This window comes from Salminus brasiliensis, chromosome 23, assembly GCF_030463535.1.
Source record: "Salminus brasiliensis chromosome 23, fSalBra1.hap2, whole genome shotgun sequence".
NCBI lineage: Eukaryota > Metazoa > Chordata > Actinopteri > Characiformes > Bryconidae > Salminus > Salminus brasiliensis.
In genome coordinates, this window is record NC_132900.1 from 25,683,238 (window position 1) to 25,701,112 (window position 17,875).

Below are 17,875 nucleotides of genomic sequence, written 5' to 3' on the forward strand. Positions count from 1 at the left end.
TGCCAACATACTTAACTGCAAGTTCTCCTGATCGATGCCGTTTGTTTCGAATAATTAGTTCCAATTAGAAATATAATTAGTTGATTAACTCAAATCTGAATCAGTAAAAGCACTTCGCTGTTCGTGGGATAATCTTCGACCGCGATGTCACCTCCCGTTAACGAAGTACATGGGAAAATATCTATAATTCACGTAATGTCGGCTTCAGTTTGTTTGGCTGTCTGTTGCTTAGTACACTCGCAGTGCATTTTGGTCCACATTCAGCTGATGTAGTGAGCTACGATGATTACAAATGCATTGTGAGAGATAATAGTACCCTCAAAATCATGTTCAGATTAAACTTTCGGGCAAAAAAGAAAATACCATAAATTGTAAATTGCTTATCCATCGTATTTTTGATATCTGAGTATACTAAAGTGAACTTTTTCACTTGTATCTACACTACGCACTTATTGCTCAAAACGAGTATTAGTAATTAGTACGCAATTGGGACACAGCCATAAGCTTCTCCACAGAGCTCTATGGTGTGGCAACTACTACCGGAACTACTTTACTTCAGTACAGTGTGTAGTATCACTGCGCTTCACTGGGGGTCCGTTTCAGGGAATTTGTCTTGGTGAGTGCAACACGTATGACAAGTAACAAAAACACAGAACACAGATTAATTACGGTATTAAACTAAAGGAAAATTACACTAAACAATAAATATGATAGGGGATCAATTTTAAAAAAGTAAAAAGTACTAAAGGTAAAAAAGTAAAAGTAAAAAGGTTTGAACGGCGGAATGGTTCTACAACACAGGATGATAATGTAGTTCCAATTACATTACATTTTTAGATTAAATGTTTAGACTAAAGTCTATAACATCTTTAAAAATGGTCGATTTTTTATGCAAACAAATTTTGCATAAAAACATTTTGGGTTAGCCTAGCATCTCCTGATGTAAGCTTGTACCCATTTAGCCCACACCTGGCATGGTGCTAATAGATGCATGATGAATATCTGCTCCAGAAAGTCCTGTTCTATCGGCAATACTTCTCTACAGGAACTAGACAAGCTGTCTATCTGCTGTCTGCATTTGCACATTATTATTATTATTATTATTATTATTATTAATAATAATAATAATAATAATAATAATTTTACATTAAATAATATTCATTTAACATATTTAAATAATGGCTAATAAGTAAAGCACACACTGATTTTACTGATTTTATTTAGAACTGATGCAGATCGATCATCCACTTTAGAAAAACACAGGTGGCATGAAGGATCAGCCAGCTCCACCAGCTGAGGTTTAAGATGGACCGTAGTTAGTGGACGATGGGAGGTTTATGTGAGCTGATCTGTGGCTAAAAGTGAGCTTATTAACTGTCTCAAATTCTAATGAATTATCTATCCAATGCCACCAGGGGGCAGTGCAGTCGTTTTTATCGGTCATCACTCATTCCGTGCTCATTGCTGATGAATCATGAGCTCCCAGAACTGCAGTTTATGAAGGGATGTTTCCTGTTGAGACCCTTCAGCCAAGATTAATAAGTAAGGTACTGGACCTTGATTCACTGTCGTAGGAGTGACTAAGAAGGAGAAGGTGGGTCGGTACCAGCAACGCAAAAGACATTCTTCGAGAAGTTGCTCATCAGGCAGACTGCATTCCTCTGTCTGAGCTTCACTTTCTCTGACTTTCTGGAGTATGAGTGTGCAGGGACTTTCCCTTTATCTGAATAGACTGTAGACAAAATGCCTCAGCATCATTCCACATATTTCAACACACACAGCTTGTATAATCCCTGTGGTGAAGTACTACCAATAGAATAGGACTCATTCATAGGAGCAGATGAACATGAACCTATGGGCACCATGCTGCCTAATGCCAGGCGTGGGCTAGAGGGGTACAAAGACCCCCAGTATTGAGCTGTGGAACAGTGGAACTGTGTTCTCTGGAATGATGGTTGGTGCTCTATCCGATACTGTAGGGATGAGTTGGGGAGTTGAGGATGAGATGGGATGGTGATCACGGTAATCAACATCCTGACCGTGCCAACGTTCTTGTCGCTGAGTGCAATCAAATTCTCACAGCAATGCTCCAAAATATAGTAGAAAGTCTTCCCTGGATAAAAAGGACAGACTTTTTTTAATACCCGACCCAGAAGAACAATGCATGAGCAGGAGAAGAGGAGGTGTCCACATATAAAATATGGACAAAAGTATTGGGACACCTGCTTCTCCAGCGTTTCTCCTGAAATCAAGGGTATGAATAGAGAGTTTGCCCCCCGCCTCCCCTTTGCTGCAGTGCCAGCTTCTATTCTTCTGGAAAGGTATTGTACTAGAACATTACTGTGGGGAGAATTTGATTGCATTCAGACACATGAGAGTCTCAGTGAGGTCAGCCCCTGATGTTGGATGATTAGTTCTGCCAATTCACCTCATCCCAAAAGTACTGTATAGTAGAACCCCACAATTCTTAGAGTCATGTGCCCACAGCTGCTCCAGAGCATCCCGTTCTATTGGTCAGTCCTTTTGTATGGAGTAGCCTTCATCAAGGCCTTAACCCAGAAAGAAATATCCTGTAGGGCTTCATTGTGGGCCGTGCCACTTAGTTTGAGGTTCCAGTTTTATTTTGCAAGCATAATGTAAAACATGTGATCTCACACATTTACCCTTAACACAAGGTAACCATGCATCCTTACTATGGATGAATACAGCCTAAGCTAAGAGTTTCACGTAGTTGTTCCAATCAAGCCCTAATTTGCGAGGAATAATTTCCATGCTTATTAAGGGATGCTGAATTGTTTGGAGTAATTTGAGCAGAAAACAGAGTTACATAATGCAGATTCTGGAAGGCCCTTTGTGATCCCAGTCCAGTTAGCTTACATCACTGTTTCAGTGGGAACCTCGATACCCACACATTGCAACATTTGCTCTCCTCTAGCGCACCTGATTCAGCTAGAGAACCTACACAGTCATATCTATGGCCGCTCTAGAATATCCCTAAGTTAGTGGGGTTTCTGAGATTCTACCACCCTTCGCCCGGTACCCTATTTTAATGCTCTTTTGGACATCCTTTGGACATCAGTCATCCTTTGCCCATGACGATTGTTTTGCACTTATTTGTAAGCAAACCTTTCACACACTGAGTGCCTCCCAGTGGCATAACAGTGGTGCCCCACAGGCCACTGATGCCAGAGGGGAACTACAATTCTGGCGAGTGGTCCTAGAGCAATCGATGCACCACTGTGGACCAGTTAACCTCTATAATGAACACCTTCCATCCCGTAATACAATCAATGCCACAATGGCTCGTGAGTTTAGTCCAAGCCAAGGGTGGCTAATCCCACTATTAGGTAGGTGGCCATAATTTTCCGTTAGATCAGGACATGCGTAAACAGATGCCAGGTTAAGCGTTACTTGATCTCACGTTCATATTTCAGACAGCGAGCGGTCTCCTCATTTATAGCATCTCTTGGTTTACTTACTTGAAGAGTTCTCCTTTTTACACAGCCCGTGTCCATATGAGATTCCTACACCTCACAGATATGTGTGGGCCCGTGTTGCCGTATGGCTTTGTTGCGATTTCACGTGACAGACGTGACTGTCGTGTTAGTGCTAAGTCTGTATGTTTTCTCTTTAGCTCTGCATCCAGACTGAGGGAATTATTACTGTAAAAGTTAACTGGAGTTAAACAACGGCTTTAATCTGTGGTTCATGTGCCTCCTTACCTGCGAGAAACACGCGTGATGACGTCACCAACGTCGACAATTAATCTAACGAAAGTCCTCTGTGGGCTGTAGGCGTAACTGCTCCATGGGACGTTTTCTACTGGAAATCCCACAGCTGAATGGCTGAATTACAGCACCATACCGGCATTCACACACACTCCCCTCTGATGAAATGCGTCAGTGAGTAAAGGTCAGATGGAGCTTCTCAGCATGTGTGTCGTCCTTCCTGGAGGGTAAAGGGAATCCTCTCCCTGCTGTAATCACTCCTAGTCAAATCAGAGTGGAGCATCATGCCGGTTCACCTCAGCTTATCTTTACACTCTCCCACAGCAGTGGAGTGTTCCGCCGGATGGACACAGTGGGAAGTAGGGAAAACACGCTTTTGCAGCATCCATTTGCTTGCATCATAAAGATGCCTGTTAACTGTACTGTATGCGAGGGCCGATCCACCAGTCTCTTAAAATCTAGACAATAACTATCCAATATGTGTCGCTAAATGTTAGTGTTTCTGGAGTAACAGAAACTAACATTACAATAAGTACAAGTTCATCAAGCTTGTCCAGCACTCTCAGAATGAGGGACTGTATTTTCAGTTCTAATACTGATATCTAGTGTAAAGTTTTGTTAAAGTCTTTGTCTAATGTCTAATGTAAAGGAGTATGTTGTGATGTTGATGTGGAAGTGTACGGGTGTACGATGGAGAAGCAATAACATTAATATCCAGAATGAAGCTCTGACAACATTAATATCCAGAATGAAGCTCTAATAACAATAATATCCAGCATGAGGCTCTAATAACATTAATATCCAGAATAAAGTTCTAATAACATTAATATCCAGCATGAGGCTCTAATAACATTAATATCCAGCATGAGGCTCTAATAACATTAATATCCAGAATAAAGTTCTAATAACATTAATATCCAGAATGAAGCTCTAATAACATTAATATCCAGAATAAAGCTCTAATAACATTAATATCCAGCATGAAGCTCTAACAACATTAATATCCAGAATGGAGCTCTAATAACATTAATATCCAGCATGAAGCTCTAACAACATTAATATCCAGAATGAAGCTCTAATAACATTAATATCCAGCATGAAGCTCTAATAACATTAATATCCAGAATAAAGCTCTAATAACATTAATATCCAGCATGAAGCTCTAATAACATTAATATCCAGAATAAAGTTCTAATAACATTAATATCCAGAATAAAGCTCTAATAACAGCATGAGGCTCTAATAACATTAATATCCAGAATAAAGTTCTAATAACATTAATATCCAGTATGAAGCTCTAATAACATTAATATCCAGAATAAAGTTCTAATAACATTAATATCCAGCATGAGGCTCTAATAACATTAATATCCAGCATGAAGCTCTAATAATATTAATATCCAGAATAAAGCTCTAATAACAGCATGAGGCTCTAATAACATTAATATCCAGCATGAAGCTCTAATAACATTAATATCCAGAATGAAGCTCTAATAACATTAATATCCAGCATGAAGCTCTAATAATATTAATATCCAGAATGAGGCTCTAATAACATTAATATCCAGCATGAAGCTCTAATAACATTAATACCCAGAATGAAGCTCTAATAACATTAATATCCAGAATGAAGCTCTGATAACATTAATATCCAGAATGAAGCTCTGATAACATTAATATTCAGAATGACGCTCTAATAACATTAATATCCAGTATGAGGCTCTAATAACATTAATATCCAGAATAAAGCTCTAATAACATTCATATCCAGAATAAAGCTCTAATAATGATTTATATCCAGAATGAAGTTCTAATATTCATTAATATCCAGAATGAAGCTCTGATAACATTAATATTCAGAATGAAGTTCTGATAACATTAATATCAAGTATGAAGTTATTAAATTATACAATTAATAATAATTAACTTTATTTGTGTGTCATTATTGACTCAACATAATTAAAAATATGATATACTGCATTATAGGCTACAAAACCCTATCCGTAAACATGTTTATCTGTGATCCTTCGCAAAAAAATCTGATTGTCTCCTTGATCGCCCATATTTATGGAAAGGGAATAATTGTGTAATTTTTAGATATTTTCTGTGAGTCATTTCTTTATAATGGAAGCTAAGATACAGAGACGCTGACACATCTTTAACTCCGGTAAAGGGCTTCATTCATTCACTGATTTGTTCATTTTTTCCCAGCTCTGGAAGGAACGGGACAGATAGTGAAAGACAATCTGCTACACAGTGAGAGAGGAAACAGGAAGCGGAGTTGGTGCACAGATTTTATTTCCATTAGGCAGAGTGTGTGGGAGGCTTATGTCTGATAAGGGAACCCCAGTGTATGTGCAGGTTGGTCTAATGGCCTTCATGCAGAAGCGTAATGCTCAGTGCTACACCGTTCATTATGGGTTTTTCCTCCATATTGCCATCATAACCTTTAAAGCTGTCCTGCTACAGAACATAGCTGTTGATCAGATTTATTTATATGAAATCAAACTTGTAGATGAATTTAGAAAATCGTCCTGTACAAACAGGTTTCACATCATTAGAGGAAAGTGTTAGAGGAGGCCAGATGGATGATTAGCTGCATATGATTTTAGCCTGACTGAGAAACAGTAGAATGAAATGTGACGAATATTAATATCCAGTTTTAGAGGGGAATAGGGTTAATTTGGCTTATCTTGAGCTTACATCCACCTAAATGTCAAGCTTATTCTATTAGAAGAATGGCTACTTTTTGGGCTCTTTTATTTTTATGTGTTTGTCGAATTTCCCCCTTCGTCTCACAGTTTGTTACTGCCAATTAACTCACCCCTTCGTAGCTCCCCCAGCACTAGCAATGCTCCAGACACTAGGAGGGAAAGGCTTATCACATGTCTCCTCCGATACATGTAAAGCCGGCCACCGCCTCTTTTCGAACTGCCGCCAATACGGCCTTGGTGTGCAGCCGAAACTCTCTGCGGAAAGCCATGGGTCACTAGAGCACTGACAATTGTGCTCTCTCTGTCTCCAGCCGTTGATGGCAATACGGCATGGCTTAGGGTTAGAACTTGTGACCCCTGGGCCATATTAACATTCAGCTTTAATAAAAACTGAAAACTCAGCTTTAATAAAAACTGGGTGGTGGGTCTTTCTCAGCACTGCAGTGACACTGACATGGTGGTGGTGTGTTAGTAGTGTGTGTTGCGCTGGTACGAGTGGATCAGACACAGCAGTGCTGCTGGAGCTTTTAAACACCTCTGCATTGATGCTGGATTGAGAACAGTCCACCAACCAGAAATATCCAGCCAACAGCAAGCTGTGGGCAGCAGTGTCTCTGACTGTACATCTTCACGGTGGACCATGGTAGGTAGGAGTGTTTAAACACTCCAGCAGCACTGCTGTGTCTGATCCACTCGTACCAGCGCAACATACACTACTAACATGCCACCACCATGCCAGTGTCACTGCAGTGCTGAGAATGACCCACCACCCAAAAAAAATCTGCTCTGTGGTGGTCCTGTGGGGTCCTTTGGTTTGGTATTGCAATGGTGTTTATTGTTGAGTGTGGTTTTCTGTTGTTTTACTTTCTGTATTGCTTATATACCAATAATAATAATAATAAGAAGAAGAAGAACAACAATAAACCTTTGATTTAATTGTCAATAATAAAATTAATAAGCAGAATAAAGTTGTGATACAATTATTGTGCCTCATATTTTAAAAGTATTGAGCAGATATTACTATTAATAATAATTATTCTAAATGCTTATAATAAATGTTCCGAATAATAACAGCAATAATAATCACAACATAGATGCTGTAAATAATTATAATTAGTACTTTTAGAAATATCATGCTGTGAGCACTGATGAAGGACTAGAGGATGACCAACACAAACTCTGCAGCAACAGATGAGCTTCTGTCTCTGACTTCACATCTACACGGTGGATCATCTAGGTAGGAGTGTCTTATAGAGTGGACAGTCAGTGGACACAGTGTTTAAACACTCCAGCAGCACTGCTGTGTCTGATCTATTCGTACCACCAGCACACCACACTCTAACAAACCATCACCAGGTCAGTGTCACTGCATTGCTGGGAATGACCCACCAACCTAATAATACCTGCTCTGTGGTGGTCCTGTGGGGTCCTTTGGTTTGGTATTGCAATGGTGTTTATTGTTGGGTGTAATTTTCTGTGCTTTAACTTTCTGTGTTGCTTATATACCAATAATAATAAAAATATATCGTTGATTAAATATATTAGAATAATAAAATTTATAAGCAGAATAGTGATAAAATTAATGTGCCTCATATTTTAAAGGAATAAGCAGATATTACTATAAATAATAATTATTCTTAATTTTTTATAATAAATGTCCTGAATAATATTAGCAATAATAATATTATCAATGTTGTTAATAATTAGTACTTATTATATTGTCTTATATAATTATATAAATCCCCAAGCGCTTGATTTATTGAATAACTAAATCTAAAATTGCCTGCTGATGTTTACAACAACATACACAGAAATATGTCCGTTAACAAAACACACCAGCTTTTTTATAGTGACCAACGTAAACATGTCACAGCTTTGACAATGTAAAATAAAATAGATATAGACGTATAGGCGTAACAGGTGTAATTAGTCGCTTTTGACAAAACTGAACAGCTGCGTGTAAGTTAAAGACTTTTTATTGTGTCAAATCTGAATAGTAACACTCGACAAACAATAAAAAACACAAAATAAAGGAAAATACAATGTCTAGGCCTGAATTGACCAGACACAAAAAACATTTAGTTAGAATGTTAATTTGAACATATGAAACAAGACGTCTGATCATCTATAAATAAGAAAATAAGGCCCTACTGAACATTCTCACAGTAACATACTGCATATGTGCATTTTAGCTGTGAAATTAGCTGACTTAAAAGCAGCAAAATAGACAGCTTAACAAATCCATACTGTGGTTTACAGTCTGTATTTGTTCCATCGGAACAACATCCTACTGAGCACCAGTTCTTCACCAGAGAACCAGTGCTGGAGTCTTCATTTCAATGAAGCCAGATACTGTGTCTTTGCTAGGTTTGCACTGGAGCTGCGAGGCTAATGAAGCCAACATATAATGGATGCTTATATTCCACTACCATGTGGAGGTGTTCAGTAATCTCTAACAGACTTACCTATGTGGCTACTGACCCTGTATGACTTACTGTTATCCATAAACATTGGCTGAAATTCAGCCTCCAAGCTGCTGCTACTGTCTTTAGCTATGCTAATGTACTTCAGTTCATGTTTGTAGAAAATAGTGAATCATACGGTGCCAAAGCACATAAGCATCCATTAGTGATCACTGAGCATCTCCACACAAAGATTTAGACATGTAGTTAGGACAGTGCTTCTATCGACTGTTAGCTACATTAGCCTGCTAGCTTCAGTGTAAAGCTGAAGAAACAAGCTTCAGACACCAAACATGTCTATGATGATTGACAACACTAGAGGTAAGAGGGACGACTGCTTAATCCCTCGTCATCCCTCACTCTAAAGGAATCCCGGCGCTTATATCTTCGACTCGTTGTTGTTTGTGGACTCTTTCCGATGAGCCAGGAAGGGATACATGCATTTATCAGCTCCGATAAAGCGGTACATGCATACGATGGCGTCAAACGGCAAAACCCTGCAACAGAGGCACATATTTCTGGGGTTAGCAACTTACAAACATGTCAGTAGTGCGTAGTGAATCTTTGTGAAAGACATGGATAGCGTAACAGAAAGGTAAACTGGGAGAACGGACTGTACGTACGTTTTCATGAAGTTGACCACGTACATAGCACGTGGTGTGCAGACCATTGGCTGGTCGGTGAGAATGGCTCTCATGGCCTGTTCCACACAATACTCAGGCTTCAGTGGTGGGAAGAACGGCGCCATTTCCTTCCTGCATAAACAATAAACAACACATTACTACTGAGTTTCAAGACCTAGCATAGTGATAAACCACACACTACTGTTCAGAAGTGTGCAACCAGTGATTGCAGTGATACTTTTATCCATCATGTTTGGAGCTGTAGATAATTCTAACATGAAATTAGAATGAAATGACTATACAGATCATGTATTTCAACAGTGGTGATCAAAAGTCAAGGTGGATTTTTGCCTTCATACAGTAATGAATATACATATAATATGAATATTATATATAAATAATAGCATATTACTACTTAATTACATGCTGCTGTTCAAAAAATACTTGAAATATGGAATAAAACATTTGAAACACCTTTAAATATCTAGTTTTTATAATATTTTAATACTAATAGAATAAAAAACACTGTTCAAGCCCAGTTAAATTATTACTGTGGAAATCAACAGCACTGAAAGCTTACAAACCTGATTTTGCAGCCTTTGAACATGCCAGTGTCCACCAGGAACGGACAGACCAGGGTCATTTTAATCCCGTCTTTATTGGCCGCCTTTAACTCATGGCTCAATGACTCATGGAAGCCTATAGCGCCAAATTTGCTTGCACAGTAATCCTGCAACAAACATGACATTGGTTATGATAATGAATTATATTAATATTCAGTGCAGTTCTGACTATAATATTCACTAAGGAAATAATAGTGTATATTTTTCAACACAAACAAAGTATGGGTTTATTGTCGCTGTTATCCATATAATCTATAATCAACTATAATGCATCACAAAACCTTACATGTCTATCCTCAGAAAATATTGTAGCTCAGAAATATGCACCCTTATATGGGCTAACCTACCTCCACACCAGCTGTGGTGAACAGACCCAGGGAGCTGGCCACAGTAACAATGTGTCCGTGATTTAACTCCAGCATCTTGGGAAGAAACGCCTTGGTGGTCTGCAAAGCACGCAAGAACATTAGCACACCTCTGTCGACCCATAAGCTGACTGATTGATCCAGTACCTTAGCATTCAGGCCCTTCATATTCATGACTCTTAAGAACAACTGACCAGCTTACTCACCCAAAAGTGCGCATGACAGTTGACCATCATAGTCCTTTCAATCAGCTCATCAGGACATTCGAGAAGATGGTGTCCTGAGACCACTCCAGCATTGTTGATGAGGAAGGTGACATTGCCAACCTCTCTTCGCACCTTCTCTGCTGTTGAATACACACTTTCTCGCTTGCTCACATCACACACGTAGGTGTAAACCTTGGGCTGGAACAATGGCAAGTCTTGGATGCCGTCCCCAGACCCTGGAAACAAAGGAAGCATTGATTTGCACTTTAAGTTAATTAAGGATAACATAGGTTCCCATCATTTGCATGGAAATGAGTCATGCTAAACGACCAGGAGTCTTTCCTAAAGCAGGATCACTCGGTTATCAGTTAGCTGACCAAGAGTTAAGCTTATCCGAAAGCAGACAACTGAGAAATCATCACGATGGGCTCCCATTGTCCAGTTTATTGAGACATCCTGCTTTATTATATCACCCAGGGAGTTTTCGTCAAACAATGTGCTTTTGACCCACCATATCCAGGACCTCACAATTAACTGCAGTGTGTTTCATTAGTGAGTGTTTCATATAGTGTTGTAATTAAGCTGTAATTATATATAATATATAATATAAATCTCTATTTGGGGTCATTTTAAGAGACCAAAATAAAAATATATAAAATAAAACATATAAGGCATACTTTTAGAGCATTCATTAAAACACAGGTTCACAAACTGCACTAGTGCTTTATTGTAAGATCAAAATGACGATATCATAATTATGTCTAAAATGTTGTTTCTTAAAATAAAACATATACAATACTGTTCAAGCTTTAAGTGCCCTTGCATCTTGTTTAATCTTATTTTTTTTAGGACATTTGTGGACCAAAACGTCCTAACAAGTCCTAGCTCTAATAGTCCAGTGCTTGACCACTGGTTAATTGCATACAGCTCGCTAGTTTTAACAGTATATTTTAAATGTGAAAATGTTTTTTTATTTGAAGAAAAAAAATAATAACTAGCTATATAGTGTACTATAAAATGTTCTTTTGTACATTTTCTAGCTATTTTAGATTTTAATATAATTTATACTGTTTATTATTTTTGCCATATCACACACTCCTGTTGTGACAACATCGGTTACCGTAATATCGCGATACTATATCAATAGATCAATAGTACCCTACAGCCTACAGCTGAGTTTTTTTACCTTTGCAGGGCAGCATTTCTCGGTAGATGTCCCGAACCATCTCTGCGGTCTCCTCGTTCGCCTCCCGGTTGATGTCCCAGAGAACCAGGGTGGCTTTTCTCCGGGCGAACTCTGTAGCAAACAGCCGCCCGAGTCCACTTCCAGCCCCGGTCACGACACACACTTGACCCTCCACGCTCTTCTCCTTGGGCTTAACGAGCCACTTGGCTCCGGCCAAAACAAACGACCACATGACTTTAAAAGACACCACGAACACTTCAACCGCGATGTTCATCTTGAAAACAACGACCAGATCGCCCTACAACTAGTAATGACACCTGAAAGCTGCGCAGGTACGCTCAGGACGGCACGAGCAGAGGTGAACCCCGAGTAGCAGCTCTCCACCTTTCTGATGATAAACGAGTAAGCAGACACACCGACCTCACTGCTCAGACGCCCTGTGCTCCAGAACAGCGCAGACATCTAACTTTTAACACATGCCTGTTTTGCATAACCCCAAAATATGAACTACGTAACACAGACTTTGAGCCCATCCTACCTGATTTGCAAGTCATAGGCGTTCATTGTTGCTATAGGGGGAGATCGTTTGTAGATCGGGGGAAACATTTTACACGCACACAACCTTCAAAGCGTCATTCTTATAAAAGAAACAATACTTTCCGTGTGTGATTTATATATTTATTTATCACCTTTCGTTTAATGGCCGTAAACAGTCTGTTGGCTTGTGCTAAATGCGTTGTTTCTGAAATCCAGACGCTGTAAATACAGGATATCTGATTTATATATCGTGGCTCTTCACGAATGCCTTAAGAACTGCTATAAAGATCAGAGAAATCTTTACAAAGTGCCAAAAACCACCCAGCGCATTTTACTAGAAAATCACAAAGTCACGATTTTTGTGTGATTTGGCAAGTTTATCCACTATAAACACTAGTTTAGCTCGGTTAACTTCGAAATGAGTGATTTACGCGTTGTTGGTATAATTCAGGCATTGCAAAGATGACTACATTCTGACCGGAAGTATTGAGTAGAGTATAAGGCGCCTGCCGCGCATGCGTCAAGCCCTCTTTCACTGTGGGGATCATGGCGGGCGAAGCGTAAGTTGGATGTCTTCTTGTTTGAATCCTGTAACATCGCCTTCTGCACTGTCTATTTCTGCTCAGTTGCGAACTGGAATTACAGTTAAAGCACTCATACACATTTTGAAGTATAAATTTGGGGGAAGCGATGAACATGAGTGTTAGATTTGATGAGAATTGTCGCGGGTGTTTGGCTCAGTAAGGTGATAGCAACGTGTGCTAAAATGGCCCAAAGCTGCCTGTAGCATTGCTTATATGTACATTTTCGGTTGGCAGAAGGAATAAAGTACATGTGTGTAGGTGACTATGTTTGGTTATAGGGGCTGTTTTCACGTATACGAGCAGGACTTGATTTGTAAGATGTGGAAAGTGTTGAGCTGAAGGCTTCGCTAGGCTAGCCGGTCTGTGAATGTCAGTTGTGGAGGGTTTTACAGCATACAGGCAAAATGGGGTGGAAGCACAAACCTACTATCTGGATGTTGATTTGTCTTCAGACTTACCTGCATCGCGTTCATCACGTTTTACTGTTTTGTAAGCCTTAACACCTGGTGTTACTCATTGCATTTGCAAGTCTTACATGTGGGTGAATTAGTGTTGGAGGAGGACAGTAATCAATTATGCTAAATTAGAGGTGTAATGATACCAGCCTTTTTCATTTGAATACTGATACAAGTGTGGAAGCAGAGTTTTGTAGACCCAATATTAACTCGTGTTGTCTCCAGGGTCACAAATGACCTGCCACTGTCTTGGACAGAAGAGAAAACTCTCAGTGATCTGAAACAGCCTGTGTTCATGAAAGTGGTGCACCATAATAGTGCATTTGTATTTTGGATCATATTAAACCTTTAGGACAAAGGTGGTATACTGAATTTAAGAAAGGACATTTACTGACTTTACAACAGAAAAGTAATTCTTGCTTAATGACAAACTGCTGGATTATTAAAAATGTTGAAATCTAAGGTATTAACATGATCCTTCTGTATGGTTCCAACTAGAATAGTCACCTCATTTGTCTGTAGTCTGCTCTCAACGCCTTTGAATTTGCAGCATGCACCAAGCTGGATAACTGTTGGTTCTCACCACTCTTCCATTATCTGCTTCTAGAGAACAGAAGAAGGCGACGAAGAAGGTTCCCTCTGTCCCTGAAAGCCTCTTGAAGAAGAGGAAGCACTATGCGGCGGTCAAGGCCATGCGCATCAAGACCAAGCGGGTTGAGAAAAAGGTTAGTGATGTGAGATTGGGTTTTCCTGCTGTGTGTTCTGAGGTATTGCTTTGACCTGCAGCGGTAGAAGCTGATTTTGCTGCTTATCCTTTCAGACCCGCAGAGTCACAAGGAAACTCATCTTCAAGAGAGCTGAGTGTTACCATAAGGAGTACAGGGAGATGTACAGGCGTGAGATCCGTCTGAACAGGATGGCTCGCAAAGCAGGCAACTTCTACGTCCCAGCTGAGCCCAAACTGGCTTTTGTTGTGAGGATCAGAGGGTAAGGATTTCCATTGAAGGGTTTGTAGTCTTTTGAAGGAGCTCTTCACCCAAAAATGCCACTTTGACTTTTAAAAATGACCAAATGCAAAAGTAGTCTGGCTTAAAGTCCTGGTAAATGGGGTGTCTTTAGCCTGAAGACCTGTTGCTAACTTCTGTACAAAATGCATTGAAACTGAAAACTTGCTTTTTACTAAACAAAAAAGGAAAGCATTAGGTTCACAGTTAAATGTGCATGAATTAAGGGGGTTGGACAGGTTGCAGTCTGGTCCATATTGCAAATTGGCTTAATTTGTTTACAAATGGCTTTTTTGAGTGAAGTGTCCTTTAAATGCTATCAGAATCTGAGTGGTTAATGATGCAGCTCTTTTTTCCCCGTCTTATCGACCATGGTGATTCTTCTGAAATTTAAGCCAATTCATCTGAAACCACTCTATTGCTGAATGATGGTACTTTGCTTACCTGGTAAAGTGTGTTAATGCAGTTTGCTCTGTTTCACTGCAGTATCAACGGCGTCAGCCCCAAAGTGCGCAAGGTGCTGCAGCTCCTGCGTCTCCGCCAGATCTTCAACGGCGTCTTTGTTAAACTCAACAAGGCCTCCATCAACATGCTCAGAATCGCAGAACCCTACATTGCTTGGGGGTAAGGAAGACTTGATGGAGCTTGGTCCTAAACTGTATCAAATAGTAATTTGAGCATCTGTGGCTAATCTGAAGTGGGCTGTTGAGACTGTTATACATCTGTATAACAATCAAAAGCTAATGTATATGTTTATACATTAGCTTTTGAGCTTGATTCTTTTTTTTTCTTTTTTTTTGAAGAAATAAATAAATCTATGTTTGAATAAGACATGCTAACATGATATGAACTATCATGTAAGTTGTGCTGATCCAAGCAAGGTAAAATGCTACCTTTCATGATGCAAGAGGATTATTCATTTTTAGTATACTTGGACTTTTGTGGTAATAAGGTTAAAATGACTAGTTATCTGGCTCAAATGGACTTTTCTTATGCAGTTACCCCAACCTGAAATCTGTGCGCGAGCTGGTCTACAAGCGTGGATATGGCAAGATCAACAAGCGTCGCATTCCTCTGACTGACAACTCTCTCATTGAGAAGAGCCTTGGTAAGTTTACAGTTTTAATCTAGGAAAACCCTTGTTTGTGGCCTTATTCGAGCTAGATATCCTAAAAACATCTTTGCAGTAGAGGAAGAGATGAAGAGCTCGATCTTCACACTGATCTTTACTAACACAATCTTGCCTTTGTCTAATTTAAGTAACATGACAGTTACAAGCCTCATAACTACATGTTTAAATGTGGGCTTTCTACCTATTGCTTCTTTTCAATACCATACAAGCAGCATGTACTTCTTTCCAGGTCGTACTGGAATCATCTGCGTTGAGGATTTGATCCATGAGATCTACACTGTTGGAAAGAACTTCAAAGCTGCCAACAACTTCCTCTGGCCATTCAAGCTGTCCACTCCTCGTGGTGGTATGAACAAGAAGACCACTCACTTTGTGGAGGGAGGAGATGCTGGAAACCGTGAGGACCAGATAAACAGACTGATCAGGAGGATGAACTAAGACCACACATGGTGAGCTTACTACTTGGCACTTAATAGTTTTGGGATGTCTATGTATGACTTCATTCATAGTGATTCTGTGCATCACAGTATGGGAGCAGCACTCACTTTTGAGGGAGGACCCTCTGATCTGTGTTCATTATTCGTGAAATACATTACTTTGTCATTTAGAGTGGGTTTGGTGTGAAGTGGCTCTACAGCAAGAGTGAATGGAACTAGGCTCCAACATGCTGTCACTATGAACACACATCCATCATAATTAGATCTAAAGTCACCAGTGAACCTACATGGGTCTAGTCATAAAAAGGTGGCCACAAAGCACTGTGAAGCATTTAGCTTTTAATGCAAAGTTTGTTTGATGTGAAAATGTACACCAAACTAAGGTAATGGTGTCTTGGACATCAGGCAGCATTTGTAAAAAAAAAAAAAAAAAAAAAAAAAACTCGTCACCTCCTCACTGCTTGTAGGATGATGCCGTTTTCCAAGTAGTGTTGATTAGCTGCATTTTAAACCATAGATGTTTATTTAAATTAGTCCATTATTACTTATATTAATCTATAAAAAAAAGTAATAGTAATAATCAAATGAACTATTAATTTGATTATTTCTCAAACATTTGATTCCAAATTTTTAGACACCATAAACATGTAGTTTCTAGCTTGGTACCCAATAGACTGCAGTTTATTTTTATACATTTTGATAGCAAGAAGTCACATCTTGGTGTTGTGAACATACTACTTGGACGTGTGGGATATGATTATAATATTTTGATTTGTTTATGTATGTAACTTTAGCTCCATGTTAAAGTAGTAATTTCTGCTTGTTTTTCAACCTCTGTCACTTTAAAATTAAACAGCATGTACTTGGCTTTAGGGTTGCTATTAATGCCTCTATTTAGAAAGTACTTAACTGTATGAATGGGTGGCATTAAACTGGTGGGTGGAGATATGTAAATTAACTAGTTCTTGTTACTATTGATGAGACCAAGGGTATTTTAGATCAGCACCTTTAGCCTTAAAACTTGGAAAATGTCACTGACTAAGGCAATTTGGAGGAAGTCTATTTTTATCCTCATGTAGTGAAGGTGTCATTCATTTAAACTTGCCATTTAGTGCAGTGGTTTGAAACTGGTTTTGTTGTAGCAGAGTCAGAAATGGCTGTGATCTGCTGCCCTTTAGAGGAATACTCCAGCGTTTCAGCAAAATGTCTGCCTTCTCTGTAGTGTATGGTCAGTTACCTCATACAGTAGTATTGCTTTCCAACTCCCCAACCCTCCTCCTAGAGAGCTACCTCCCTGGAGGCTTTAATTCCAATCCAAATCTAACATTCACCTAATTATAGTAATGGTAATTAGTTGGGTCAGGTGAGGTCTGATCTGCAGTATGCCACAGATGCAGCAGATGACTGTCTTGATCCTATTATACATAATTGATGATTAATTTGTGGTGTTAATCAGTTCTTTTTCTCTTTCTCTGCAGGTGCCCCGGGACATTTTTCCAACAAATGAAAATAAACGTTTAAAATACACACTTCTCTCTCTCGGTTTTTCATTAGGTCTGTCTAAGGTTGGGTTCAGTGTTATATCCTTGTAGATATGGCTCCATCTAGTGGTCAGCAGTCGTCCTTCAGAACATGACCAGCACATAGATGCAGGCCATGCAGATGTCTGTAGATAAACCTTTTCCTCTTGTGTGTGTGATTGTTTGCTTAAAGGAAGACATGGTTTAGTCTCTTTAAAATTGGAGCTCAATAGCTGATGCTTAATCTTAAAATAATGTTCATGTGGTCTTTGATGGGAATTGATGAGGCTCTGTATTTA

General features: G+C 39.3%; 2 protein-coding genes and 1 non-coding gene across 3 annotated transcripts; 2 read left to right on the top strand and 1 right to left on the bottom strand.

The window, feature by feature from the left end:
- Positions 1 to 8,450: 8,450 nt before the first annotated feature.
- On the bottom strand, positions 8,451 to 12,391 carry rdh10b (retinol dehydrogenase 10b). The gene is made up of 6 exons (XM_072668719.1): positions 11,908 to 12,391; positions 10,722 to 10,957; positions 10,498 to 10,596; positions 10,112 to 10,257; positions 9,528 to 9,659; positions 8,451 to 9,401 (listed from the first exon to the last, which is right to left on the bottom strand). Exons 1-6 carry the CDS (start codon positions 12,179 to 12,181, stop codon positions 9,284 to 9,286), a joined length of 1,005 nt encoding a protein of 334 aa, XP_072524820.1. The 5' UTR covers positions 12,182 to 12,391; the 3' UTR covers positions 8,451 to 9,283.
- A 561-nt stretch (positions 12,392 to 12,952) lies between these two features.
- Positions 12,953 to 17,583, top strand: rpl7 (ribosomal protein L7). The gene is made up of 7 exons (XM_072668592.1): positions 12,953 to 13,004; positions 14,091 to 14,208; positions 14,304 to 14,470; positions 14,974 to 15,111; positions 15,486 to 15,595; positions 15,849 to 16,068; positions 17,535 to 17,583. Exons 1-6 carry the CDS (start codon positions 12,991 to 12,993, stop codon positions 16,055 to 16,057), a joined length of 756 nt encoding a protein of 251 aa, XP_072524693.1. The 5' UTR covers positions 12,953 to 12,990; the 3' UTR covers positions 16,058 to 16,068; positions 17,535 to 17,583.
- On the top strand, positions 14,815 to 14,904 carry LOC140546257 (small nucleolar SNORD12/SNORD106). Its single transcript, XR_011978319.1, has one exon. It is a non-coding gene; the product is annotated as a small nucleolar SNORD12/SNORD106 (small nucleolar RNA).
- Positions 17,584 to 17,875: the final 292 nt, after the last annotated feature.